The 12,827-nt window shown below is 52.8% G+C and overlaps 1 protein-coding gene across 1 annotated transcript in view; it reads right to left on the bottom strand.

The window, feature by feature from the left end:
- SLC22A3 (solute carrier family 22 member 3) overlaps positions 1-5,391 on the bottom strand; it is a 75,677-nt gene extending 70,286 nt beyond the window's left edge. The window contains exon 1 of the mRNA XM_040965327.1: positions 4,941-5,391. Within this exon, the coding sequence (XP_040821261.1) occupies positions 4,941-5,354 (414 nt within the window). The 5' untranslated portion in view covers positions 5,355-5,391. The remainder of the gene's footprint in view (positions 1-4,940) is intronic.
- Positions 5,392-12,827: the final 7,436 nt, after the last annotated feature.

Below are 12,827 nucleotides of genomic sequence, written 5' to 3'. Positions count from 1 at the left end.
CTCTCTGTCTCTCCTCCCTCTGTAACTCTGTCCTTCAAATAAAAATAAGTAAATTTTTTTTTCTTTTTTAAGAGAACTATTTTCCTGGAAATCCATAGATGATGATGAAATAGACTCATCCCACAGGGGTGGGGAATGTCCGGCCTGAGGATTGCATCAAAGCCCACAACAATGTTGGGTTTGGTCATGGGAAAGCAACCTCAGGCAGGATTTGAAATTCAATAAATCTAAAGCAGGCTCATCCATAAGTTGATAATTTTGTATTGCCTGCACACAGTGTTTTAAATATCCAAATGGCATCTGACAGAAAAAGGTTCCTGACACCTGACAAAAACTGACCATTTACCCCGTAAGAGAAACTCAAGAGGGAAACACTGAGAAGACACATTTCGAAGGCAGAAGGAGGTGAGCTCGCCACTGGAGTGATCAGCACGTACAGTGTGGATGCAAAGGCAGGCGGACGTGATCCACACGCTTCCATCCACAATCCCAGGAGGACAGACAGCGCGGCAGCTACCGGACTTGAGAGGAGCGACGTGTTAAAGGTATTTCAGTTGCTTAGGAGGTGGCCGCAGTCTAAAGGTAGGCTCTGCTAAGCAAACGGGGTCAACATCCCAACAGTAACCAATAAGACAATAGAAATTAAGGAACTAAGCCCTAAACAAAGGAAAGAGTAGAGCAGAATGGGAGCAACGCATTGCAAAGCAACTGCAAAGGAAGACACGAGGAAACAAGCCAAGACAGGACACGCCAAACAACAGGACAGGACAGAAAAACAGCAGTCCTCACAATGAATTTAAAGAGACTGAGCACACACAAAACCAAGGTGCTTCCGTTGTGAGACAAGCACAACTAGGAGAGCATGGGAAGTCTCAACGTAAAGGACAACCAAAGATAAGCAGACAGACGTGAACCCATTGAATGCTCGAGTCGCACACAGGGAGAAGCGGCAGCAAAGCAGACACTGAGACAAATGCATCGTGGGGTTCCCAAAGAGTCCACGTCACTGCGATTATCTTAAATGTTCAATGTATGCCCTTGACTGAAGATGCAGTCAGTAAAATCACCTGTTGCAAATTCATTTTTAAACCTGGCAAATTGGGGAAGAACTGGTCAACCATGGAATGGCATATGATAGCAAATCTCAATGCTTTTTAAAATTACTGATGGAACACACAGATAAAAAGTGAATTAAATTTTGGAACATTTTGATAGGCTAGCTGATAAGCTTCAAATATTGCACCACTTAAAACCCTGTTTTCCATATCTAGAGACCACACATTCTTCCCAAGCATTTAGAGAACAAAAGTTACTTCTTACGAGGCCATAAATTTAGTCTCAATAAAATCCAGAGATCAGTATCAGAGCAGCCCATGTCCTCAGCCTCCATCACCATGACACAGGAAACCAACAAGATAACAGCAGGAGCAGACATTTGAAAATTCAAAACAAACCTCCAAACCACCATGGGTTAAAGAAGAAACAAAAGTGAACAATTTAAACACCGGGAATGAAAAAATAATTAAAACACATTTCAACACTTCATTCCACAAAGTTCATAGGAAAAAAAATTGATAGCTTTAAATACTTCTGCTAGAGAAGAATATCATCCAATCCAAGTCTGAAAAGGCACGTGGAAAGGAATCCCACCAGACTACAGCGAGTAATGAAAAGGAGAAATTAAGAGGATGGAAAACAAGACCACAATTGTATCCTTGCAGAGTGATAATAAAACCACCAGCCTGACAGCCAAGTTGATTGGGCAACAACAGAGGGAAGCCACAAATATTAGAAATAAAAACACTCCCAAAGTAAGAGTGCAAACATGCCCCTGCCGATTGGAGTCTCCAACTGCACTGGGACCTGGCGAACATCCCCTGGCATCCAACAGTGCCACCACCCACTTATCCCCAGCGGCAGGGCAAGGATGGGTGCAGCAGGTGGGGCTAGGCCTTCTGGATGGAGTCCTAGTGGCAGAGACGCACAGCAGGCTCCTGAGTGGCACCTGCTCTCTCTTCAACAGAGTCACTGCACCCCTCCAAAATGACTTTTTCTTCTAAAAGGAAAAGAAGAACAGATGTGGAAAAAGAAAACCAAGTATGACCCACTCTATTTCTAGAGGCATCCTGAAACCAGGTTCCTGGGGGCAGACAGAAGCTCTCTTCCTCCCAGCTGCAGCATCGGAGCAACTGGTACAAATGGAGTCATCCATTGCAGGTGCACTGGTCAGGCGGTAAGTACACGCATCGCTGGGGAGAGGCACTCTGACGCACCCTTCTGCTTTATAGAATGTATTATTCTGATTGAGATCTGAGAGCCAGACCAGCACAGGATGTTAGCGAAGCCTTTACTGGGGGGGTGGGGGTGCTGTACGGAGACCTCCACTCTCTTGCCTTGAGAATGAGGAACCAGCAGGAGGCGGGCTTGAAACAGCCCTGCTCCCAGCGCTGACATTGGTTTTCACTCATGCTTGAAGCTGTTCTAGGTTGCAAGCTTCCACGAGGGTGGAGGAGGCTCATGGGACACTCTGACTTGCCCGCCAAGAGAACCAGAATCCTGCCCAGCCAACCAAAACACAGGATGTGCACCTGCCGTCTGGCTGATTGTGGGTCCTGACACCACGACTGGCACAAAATGTCACAACAGCCACAGGACCGTGAGAGTCACACAACAAATCCACAAGTTCACCAGGTTAGAAAGTGGGAGTGATGTCATGTTTCGTGGACTTGGCCGAAGGTCTTGGAAGCATCCCGAGGAGGGAATTTACAACCATGGTCCCTGGACTCGAGTCCAGTCAATTACATAAAAGGTGACCCTGCAGGTCCTCACTATTGCAAGCTTTAGGTGCGTTCAGCAAAGTGGTCCCTCACCCTGGATGCTACAAGGATTACGCAGAAGAGCCACATGGGTGCATCCTGGCATCTGATCTCCCTGTCCACTCCCTAAGCTTTCTTTTAGCTCTGCTGTGTAACCAGTGCTTTAGACTTCCGGTCGGTGGAAAACACACTGGACCCAGAGTCTTAGCTGAGGACAGAACTGACTGTCCCACTCTGACCAACACAGACTGGTTCATATTCGAACGGGAGCAAGCAAACCAGGAGGCGTTGCAGGACTCTGGGAGAGAGTGCCGATCCAGACTGCCGACTCCGTGGGAAGAGAAAGCTTTCCTCTCAGAACTGCAACCCAAGACCCGGGCCAACCAGAAGCAGCACCGAACTCCTGGACCGGAAGGCAACCTCCCCCACCGGCTTCAGGAACCTGCCTGGGGCCCTAGGGGTGCGTTCTCAATATTCTTTTCCTTGAAGATTGTTTGGGTTGTTGTTCTGGGGACAGTAGCCCAGAGCTGACCCTGATGGCATTTTAACCATTGTAACAGCCTTCATCCGACACCTAACTCACCCCGTGAGAAATCTAAGACCCAAGAGGTTAGGTGATTCCCTCGGGGTACACAGCTGGCTGCAGACCCAACCAGGACCCGCGTCCTGACCTCTCACCGGTGTCCATGCCATGTGACAAGAGTCACTGTCAAGGCTCCACAGGACCACCTTGACACAGCCCAGCACATTGCTGGCCCTGACTGCCGCTGCAGCAGCCCTGTCGGGAGCAGCTGTGGAGACAGTCACTCGAGCAGCCACTTCCCTAGCAGTGCATGTACCTTTTGCCATCACAGCCCAGGTGTCTACCCTGCAGGTGTGTTCTGCCTGGGATGTGGGCACAAAGCAGCCTTGTGCACACAGCAGAAGCAGCACCCTACCAGAGGCAAGCATGGGAGATGACACTAACTTTCATGCCATCCTCCTCCACCCACTATCCCTATGGACAAGATCCACACAATCTGGAAAGCTGACCCAGCCTTCCCCACAACTGGAGCTCAGAGATCCCCAGTGGCCCTATCCCCCACGCATGGCCTCCCAGAACACCTGCAGCCTACATGGTCCAGACAAACGGACACCAGACTCCAGAGTACATCACCCATGGCAGTTGAAGACTCCAGGCTGTCCCACACCTTCCTAGCACATGCTTTCCAAATGTCCATCAGAAAAGGGAAGTGTCTCAGTTTCCCATGTCCTCAAGCACGTGAAATCACTTTTCAGAAACCAAGCTACCGCTCTGCGATTCTGCCCAGGTTTCAGAAAACGGTTACCCCTGCGCCCACGTCCAATGAAATCAAAGAGGGGCTTGCTGCAGCCCACAGGCATACAAACCACAGCTCCAGTGAGAGCGCAGAGATCAGAGGCCAGGGCCAGGGCGAGGAAAGAAGTGCACTCTGGGACCAAGCGCCCCGTAGGGACCTAGCAATTTCAAGTGCGTGTGCAAGGCTCACAGCCTCTCCTTCTGAGCCCTCTTTAATGCGCTGCCTTGAGAGAAGTCCAACTCTCACCCACATCTCCACGTTCCCAACTCCTCTCGGATCTTTGTGCCACAACCTCTTTACTCAAAGCATTTCCACTGCCCCCAAGCTCAGACCACCATTTGGACAACGGGAGGGGGGGTGTTATTTGCCCTGCTGCCCACCCTCCCCCCGCTCTCGAGACCACCGAACAATCGTACCTGCCCACGCGCTCACCCCAGAGATGCAAGACCCGGTCACCTCCTGCCACTGCGCCAGCCTGCACTCAGGTCTCCCCGCAGGGTGGATTCCGGAACAGGTGTGCAACAAGCACCTCTAACTTTCTTTGAAAGTTTCCTTGACATCTGAAGCTACTTACGGGCACTGGCAGTGAATCGTAAGGTTTCTCTCCCGCCCCCGCCCCACGCGCAGCCACACGTGGGAGCAATCTGGCCTGTCTCCCAGACGGAGCCCATTTCCAGTCCCGATCCCCGCGGGTCGCCTCGGAGTTAGGCTTCCCGCACCTTCTGGCTGCGCCGCAGCCGGAAAAGCCGAGCAGCGATCGCCCTCTCCCGCCGGGCACCGTGCCGGGCTCCCGGGCGCGCCATACCTCGCTGATGATGGTGGAGCGAGCCTGGGCGTAGCGCCAGCCGCGGCGGCAAGGCACGAGGGGCGCGGAGCGGTTGGGGAAGGCGGCGAGCGGGTCGGTGCAGCTGAGCGCGCCCTCGCTGGCGCCGGTGCTGGCGTTGGCCGCCTCCAGGAGGTAGCGCTGGCAGCGGCCGTCGCCGCCGGGCTCGGGCGCCGTGCGGTTCCACTCCTCCTCCGGGCTCCAGCCGCAGCGCTCGGCCAGCGCCTCGGCGCTCGGCCCGCGGCACCAGTAGTGGTCAGGCTGGCTGCCCAGGAAGACCACGCCGACGAAGAGGAAGGCGAAGGTGATGCCCGTCAGGCACAGCAGCAGGAACACGCGCCGCTGGAAGGGCCCGAACTCTCCCGCCCTCTGCAGCGCCTCGTCGAAGGAGGGCATGGTGCGTCCTGTCCGCTGCGCCCGCACCCGCGCCCCGCCGCCGAGTGACCCGCGGGCCCTGCTGGCGGCCGCTCTTTACCCCGCCGCCTCCCCTAGCCTCCCGCCTCACTCGCTTTGGCGCCACGCCCGCGGCCGCAGCTCCTCCCGCTCCCCGCCCCCCGCCGTGGGCGCTCGCCCGGGACGTGGGCCCAGGGGACCATGCCGCAAGCCCGGCGGGCAGGGTCCGAGTCGGGGGGCGGCGGGATTCCGGCTCTGCAGGGCTGCATGGCGCGGAGACCCGGCCCGGGACAGCAAGTGACAGGCGCAGCCTCGGGCCTGGCGCGCGGCTCCATTCGCCCCCTGCCAGCAGCCTGCCCTTCGATCCGCCCGGCTAGAGCTCCAGCAGGGGACACTTGCAGGATCGCTCCAGCACTCCAGGCTGCCCCGCGGTCTCCCGGGCAGTCGGGCCGCTGGACCCGGGAGACCCGACAGCTGTTTGCCCTGCGCTTGCGTGCCCTGCGCTTGCGTGCCCGGCGCGGTGTGTAGTACCGCCTGCCTTGGACCCTCCCCAGGGCTACTGCCACTCAGTCACCACGGCTCAGGCTGTGCGACTTTTTCAAAGAAGCGATTGGGCCACCCACAAAGGTGAAGCGACTTGCCCAGAGGCATGGAAGCTCGGAGCGGAGAGGCAGGCCGCCTCCAGGACAACCACATCCAGGTGTCCTTGGCTCAGGCCTTCCAACTGGCTCTCCGCCCGTGCCTCCGAGGAGGCTGCGTGCAAGTCTTGTTTTTCACTTCGTTGCTCCCAAACTGCGCAGAGCCCTGGAGGATCTCAGCCCGTGCCAAGACGCCTTGCCCCAACGGGTCCCCCGCTGCTTCCAGGCCAGAGCCTGTGACTGAGCGTCCCGCTGTCCTGGTTCAACCTCCTCCAGCTCTGCACCATTTCGGAGAATTGCTCCAGCTCTCATCCCCCACCCACCCCAGAGGAATTCTCCCATCTTCTATCTTCATCCCTAGAGGCCCTCCAGCAAGTCCTGGATTCCAGCAGGCCTATCCTGACCCTGGGTAGTGAAATGAACCAGCCCGCGTTTCCCTTCCGTGTAAACTAGGCTCATTTGGGCCTCCAGCTTGGAGTCCAGTGAGGCCTGAATGAACCAGCGGCTGGCGATGCACCGTGTAGCACTAGCCTTCATCTTGCTGCTCCGCATGGCTGCTGACCTTCCCGGAACTGTCCCGGAGGGCTGCAGACACTGTGGCAAGGACCACCCGAGCTGACGCAAGGCCAAGTTCCCACTCACTGAGTGCTGGTTTCTGTTGTCTTCCCTTGGGATGACAACCTGTTGCCTCCTTAGCTAGCAACAACTTGTGCTTCTGCCCGTCTCTGGCTCTGAACTCTGGTCTGGATTTTGAACTGGACCGAACCACAGATGCACTCCCCTCCACCCCAAACCCGGTTTGTCCTCACGCCCTGCCTCTTAGTGTCACCATGCAGGCGTCACTGCTCAGGCCTCAACCTAGGCTCTGTTCCCCTGTGCAAACTCACCTTCCTCTCACACCGCCCCCTTTCCTACCTTGCACCTAAACCTTTTCCACCACCTAACATCTGAGGGTACTTAAAATAATAATACTGCTAGGGGCATTAAAAGACACCTTTGGACCTGGTGCGATGGCTCAACAGGCTAATCCTTCACCTCTAGGCACCAGAATTCCATTTGGGTCCTGGTTTGTGTCCCGCCAGCTCCACTTCCCATCTGGCTCCCTGCTTGTGGCCAAAGCCTTGGGAACGTGCACCCACGGGTGAGGCTCAGATCAGCTGGGCTCTGGCTGGTGCTGTCATTTGGGGAAGAAAGATCTTTCTCTCTCTCTCTCTGTTTTTCTGTAAATCTACCTTTTAATAAATAAATAAATCTTTTTAAAAAAAAGAAACAGCTTTACTTTGGTACAAAAATCTTTTAAATTCATGCATAGTTTGTTACAATACATATTCTTCATGAAATTTCTGCAGCTCCGTGATAAGCCTGGATTTCCAGTTTCTTGCATTAACTTTTTAATTCCATTGTCCATGGGTTTTTTTAAAGCACCCTGGCATGTATACTTGTGCTCATTTGTTTTTCATATATTTCCACCTATTCACTTTACTTATCTCACTGGAGACCTGCTACTACAACTCAAGTGCCACAAGGGAGAAAGGTTTTGTCCTCCCACAAGGCAGGAATTTTTCCTTTTCACATGGCCCCTGCCACAACACTGTGTGACACCTGGCAGGTGTTCCGTCAGGGTCCGTGGAATACAGGGGTGTTCTCTGACCCCCCTCACGTGGATGTGTCTTCTCCTTTCCTCACTCAAGTTCACCATCTCTCTCCAGCCCACGTGGGGTCCTCCTGCAGCTGTCCTCTGCTCTTCCAGACTGCACAGAGAATCATTTTCCCATTGTGCAGCTCAGAAGGGACACCTCCGATGGCTCATCGTGTTTTCCAAATTCAGTTCTTCCTAGAGTATCTATTTGTTGTGGTGTAGCAGGTAAAGCCGCCATCTGAAACATCAGCGTCACCTATGCATACTGGTTTGTGTCCCAGCTGCTCCACTTCTGATCCAGCTCCCTGCTAATATATCTGGGAGAGCAGTGGAGGATGCCACAAGTGCTTGGGCTCCTGACCTCACGTGGGAGACCTAGAAGCTTCTGGCTGCTGCCTTCGGTCTTGCCGTGCTCTGTCCTTTGCAGCCACTTGAAGAGGAAGCCAGAAAAAGAAAGAGCTCCTTTCCCCCCTCTGTCTTTCTGTGACTCTGCTTTTCAAATGAATGAGATAAATTTTTTAACATGCATTTTTTTATTTGGAAGATAGAGAAATAGCAAGACAGACCACCTCCCACTTGCAGACTTGCTTCCCAGATGTGCCCAACAGTGGCAAATTAATCAGGGGGAAGACAGGGTCTTAGTTTGGTCACCTGTGTGAGCGGCAGGGACCTTGTCACTTGCTGCCTCCCCGGGTGTATATATATTAGCAGGAAGCAGAATTGGAGCAGGCACCTGAACCCAGGACCGCTGATGGATGTGGGTGTCCCAAGTGCTGCTTTACCTGCTGTGCCGAATCCCCAATGCTTCCCCTCTCCCCTGATTTTTCACCCTCCCTTTCAAGGTCCCAGTCTCTGTTCCCAGCTGCCCCTCACCAGGTGGCCCTCTTGTGGGCTCCTGCATAGAACAGCTAATCCTCAGCTCTTGCTGGCAATTTCCTGAATCCAGGCCCGACACATGGAGTTCTCCTCTTCATGAAATTTGATCATTGTAGCTTCCTCTGCCCAGGAAGATCTGGTCCAATGTCCCAGGTCAGCCGTCCCCAGCCATGGCCCCTGCCTTCCTTGGCTAGGGACGTTGGCTCCCTCAGTGTCGCAAACGCATCTATGAGCCCCGCCATAGAATGCCTCCGTTTACCTGTGTATCATGGTCATCAAGATATTTATTTTTAAATGCTTCCTTTTTTGTAGTAAGATCATCTGAACATGAACGCGAGTGGATTTGTGTGAACTCAGACCATTGGGCTTGAATCCCCTGTCCCACAAAACTAAGTAACAAGCTGCTCATGTTGGAATGAGGCTTGGAACCTAGGCACTATTGGGAGTCAGCTTTCACTAACCAGAGCGATGCAGCAATGCCACTCACCCCTAGACTGGGTCAAGTACTTCCTAGTACATCGCAGACCACAACGGGGTCTCTTCACTCCCCCTCCAGGTCCTTCCCCTGCCTCCTGTCCTCTTTCTAAGGCCGCCACTAAACCCTTCCTATGGGAGATGGGGCTGAGTCCTCAGAGTGAGGTCAGGAACTTGGTGCAGGGTGGGGGTGGGCCTCTGATGGGCACAACCCTTGGCATCTGGAGCAGAGTTGGGGGAGGAGAGGGTGGTGAGAGAGGGAGTGGAGCCTAGGAAGCCCTGGGCCTCAGTTGCCCAGGAGTAGCTATTCCCGTTCTCACCTGGATCTTGATGCTTTTACACTGTGCACACTGTAGGCCAACAGTGTGTAGTGTTGGGAGTGCTTTGAAATGGGCCCACGTGGGTGCCATGCTCCACACATCTTCCTGTCGCTTCCTTTTTCCACTCACTGGTGTTTTGTGAGTCCCATGAGCCTGGACGGAAGGAGGCCTGGTTCATACATTGTGAGTGCTACACAGCATTCTCACCCCACCCCACAATGTGTAGCAGCAGACGTTTTGTGCCTATCCCCATGGGTGTTTGTGCAATGGCTGGTTGAAGGGACCTTCATTCATGCAGCTGGATGGCAGAACGTGTGTATTTTGAGCCTTACCAGACCTGGCAGGGCTGCCTCCTTCCCAGGGCAGCGGCTCCAGTTCCCATCCCACCAGCAGGTGAGGTTTCCAGGTCCCACAGTTGCTCTGGTTGGACTCACGCATGCCAGCAGGCTCTGTGAGCAGCACAGATGTCCTCGTTTGCGTTTGTTCTCCTTGCCATGCCCCTGGGGAGCCAGAGTGAACCTGCACTCCAGCTGTCACTCGCGCTCCGGCCTCATGCTGTGTGAGCTGTGAATTCTTGAGCTACCTGCAGCTTTATCTTACTGCACTGTTCAGAAGTGTGTGCATTTCTGTCCTCCGCCTTTGTCAGCTGTGGCTGTGCCCTTACCTGTCTAGAGTCTCGGAGTGACAAACGTTTTGAAACTGGAAGCAAACACACCCATCAGCTTCCGTCTCCTTCACAGCTTCTGCTTTTCGAGTCTTTTTGAGGCAAAAATCCTGCTCTCAAATTGGACTTTTCCTGTCTTGCAGATGCTCTTCCTGCATTGCATTTTTCAGGTGGCATCATGGTGCAGTGTGCTGCCCACTTCTGCACATGGCCACCACATATTGAAGTGCCACTTTCCCCAAGGGTCAACCCTTCCCTCTGGGTTAGTAGCGCTGCCCCATCCTAAGGCCCCTGCCCACCAACCTTGGGGCCTTTCCCGTCCATATACATTTCAGATTTTACCACATTTCACACAACTTTGGTGGGAAATTTTGCTTGTGTGTGTGTATACCTTTTATTCCCCCAAACTTTGCAGGCATTTTGAGAGGAAAAATCCTCATTATGTTCATCTTTGTGTCTTCAAACCATCAGCATCCACTCTGTGTCCACCATGAAATGCCACCAGTGGCTACCCATGTCCTCAAATGTCTGGCTTTCAACAAAATGAAGAATACTGTTCCTTGCAAGCCATGTTTGTAGGCTTACCAGCCATATGTGCCAGTATAGACAGAGAACACAGGGCCTGCATGGGTAGAGGTGGGACCTTTTGTCTGCCAGGGGCCATGTGGATATTCACATCATTCTTGGGCCATACAAGATCATCAACTTAAAAATTAGCCTGCTGTAGACTTATGGAATTTTAAGTCCCACCTGTAGCTGCTTTGATAAGCCCAGACCAAACGACTCTGCAGGTCTTTCAGGACCCCTGGGCTGGGCATTGTTCACCCCTGTAGCAGAGAGATGTGTCCTTCACCCCAGGCATTTCTGCTGGACCATGCTGGCGTGTACAGAGCTCTGTAAATGCTGGCTGAATAGGAATCCTTAGAGTCCTGCTGGCTTCGCCTGTTTATGAAAAGCTCATCATCTTAGTTTATTTGTCTACAGGTTTAGGATCGTCATTTTTATCATCTTTATATTAAGATATCTTAGTTTCTCCCTACAGAGCCTACCTTATTCTTTTTACGCAAAGCCAAGGACAGACCCCAAAGAGCTCTGAATCCAGCCCCATCTCCCAGGCCTGCTCCATCCTCAGCCCCCCAACAGCAATGTGGCTCCTGACACATGCCAGAACTGAGCTGAGGCCTCCTTCTAGGCAGGTTCCAGGAGGAAAGGTTCTGCGTCCCAAGAGCACTTATTTGCAACTACAGAAGCGGGGGTAGCTGTGATGCACCTGCCTCCTAGACTGAAGTGCCTGGGGTGGAGTCCCACCGTCTCTTCCCTACCAGCTCCCTGCTAAGGCAGATGGTAGGCATCAGAGAATGGCCCACGTGCTTGGGTCCCTGCCACCCATGGGGGAGACCTGAATGGAGTTCCTGGCTTTGGTCTGGTTGTTGGAGGCACTTGGGGAGTGAAATCTCTCCCTTGTTCTTATCTTCACTCCAGCTTTCACATAAGTAAATAGCGTTTACAAAGAGAAAATGAAATTGAGGGTTGTCTCTGTGTTGTATGGCGCATGACCTTGAGTTTGACAAAGCACAAATGACACTGAAGCCAACCCTAAGAGTTTCTTCTGCTTTGAAATAAATATTGATCTTTATTTGTGCAAAGAAACAAGTTTTATCAATATAGTGATTAGTCATTTCCCCAAGCTAAAGCTTATAAACGACTGATGCTGAAAAAAACCATATTTTGCTCTTGTACCTGTTCATGTTAGGGATCTCACTCCAAAGACATGCTCTTTTGCTTAATAAATTCAGCCCCACCTGGAGTTCAAGGTATATGCACACACACCATGGAGAATCCTGGAACGGGTGTCAGAACAGCTTGCATTTAATAACCTGTCTCCCCTGCCCCTCCTCATAGGTGCAGCCCCTTCGGTATTTTGCCCTGTCAGCCTACACCTTCCTACACCTGCAGCAAGCGCACTTCCTGCAACCCGTGCATTTTTGCATCTCTCCCTGGCTCCATATTCCACTGTGACCATCTCCTGTGCTTCCTGTCTATTTGCCAGGATGTGGTGTTTTGTACGTACTGTGCATCTGACTCCTGAGTTGAGTTCTCCAGTCTGTGCACAAAGAGGAGGCAGCAGCACCTGGCCAAAAGTGACAGGGGTAAGACTTTGGGCGAGGACAGAGTATGGGGCGGCAGTCATGTCCGAGGCTCTGGGACACTGGAAAGGGCAGCCAAGCACACAGAGGGCCCCTGCTCACGGCCTGGGCAGCGCTTCCTTTTCAGGCTCCAGCCTTGATGGCTGGCACTCCCCCACCTATTGTTTCCCTCCAGTCTGCAAGGATCTGAGTCCCAAGGACAGTCAGGGTTCAACTTGTTCTTTCCCAGAAGTCTTATATCACATCAGGTGCCAGCACCACCCAACCATTTAGGCATCCCTAAATACTCCATGTGCCCAAAGCACACAGACATGTGAATGTGGCCACCTGCTTGACCAGCCAGGACTCATCTCAAGCCCAACTCCAGGCCAGTTCCAGGGGCCTGTCACATTTCCCCTAGGGGATATCTATAACCATCCCTAATTGTCTCCCCCTTTCCCAAGACAATGACCCTAATCCATGATCAAGTGACTTTGTCACCTACCACTCAGGCCCATGCCAGAGCCCACCTTAGTCCTGAGAGACTCTGAAAGCATTCTGTAAGCATACACCACACAAGCAGCAAATCTGCACCCATGTCTTCCACATCCCTGTTGTGACCAGGGAGTTAAGGGGTTATCTTCTAGAAAGTGCTTCGAGGTTGTACTCTGTACTGTATTTGCCCCGTGCTGTTGGCATATCACTTGTTCTCTTGGAGCGTGAGTTTCTTCTTTGGTGG

This window comes from Ochotona curzoniae, unplaced genomic scaffold (assembly GCF_017591425.1).
Source record: "Ochotona curzoniae isolate NIBS_2020 unplaced genomic scaffold, NIBS_Ocur_1.0 scaffold_3890, whole genome shotgun sequence".
NCBI lineage: Eukaryota > Metazoa > Chordata > Mammalia > Lagomorpha > Ochotonidae > Ochotona > Ochotona curzoniae.
The sequence above is the reverse complement of the archived record's forward strand: the minus strand, read 5'-3'. Positions and strand labels throughout refer to the sequence as shown.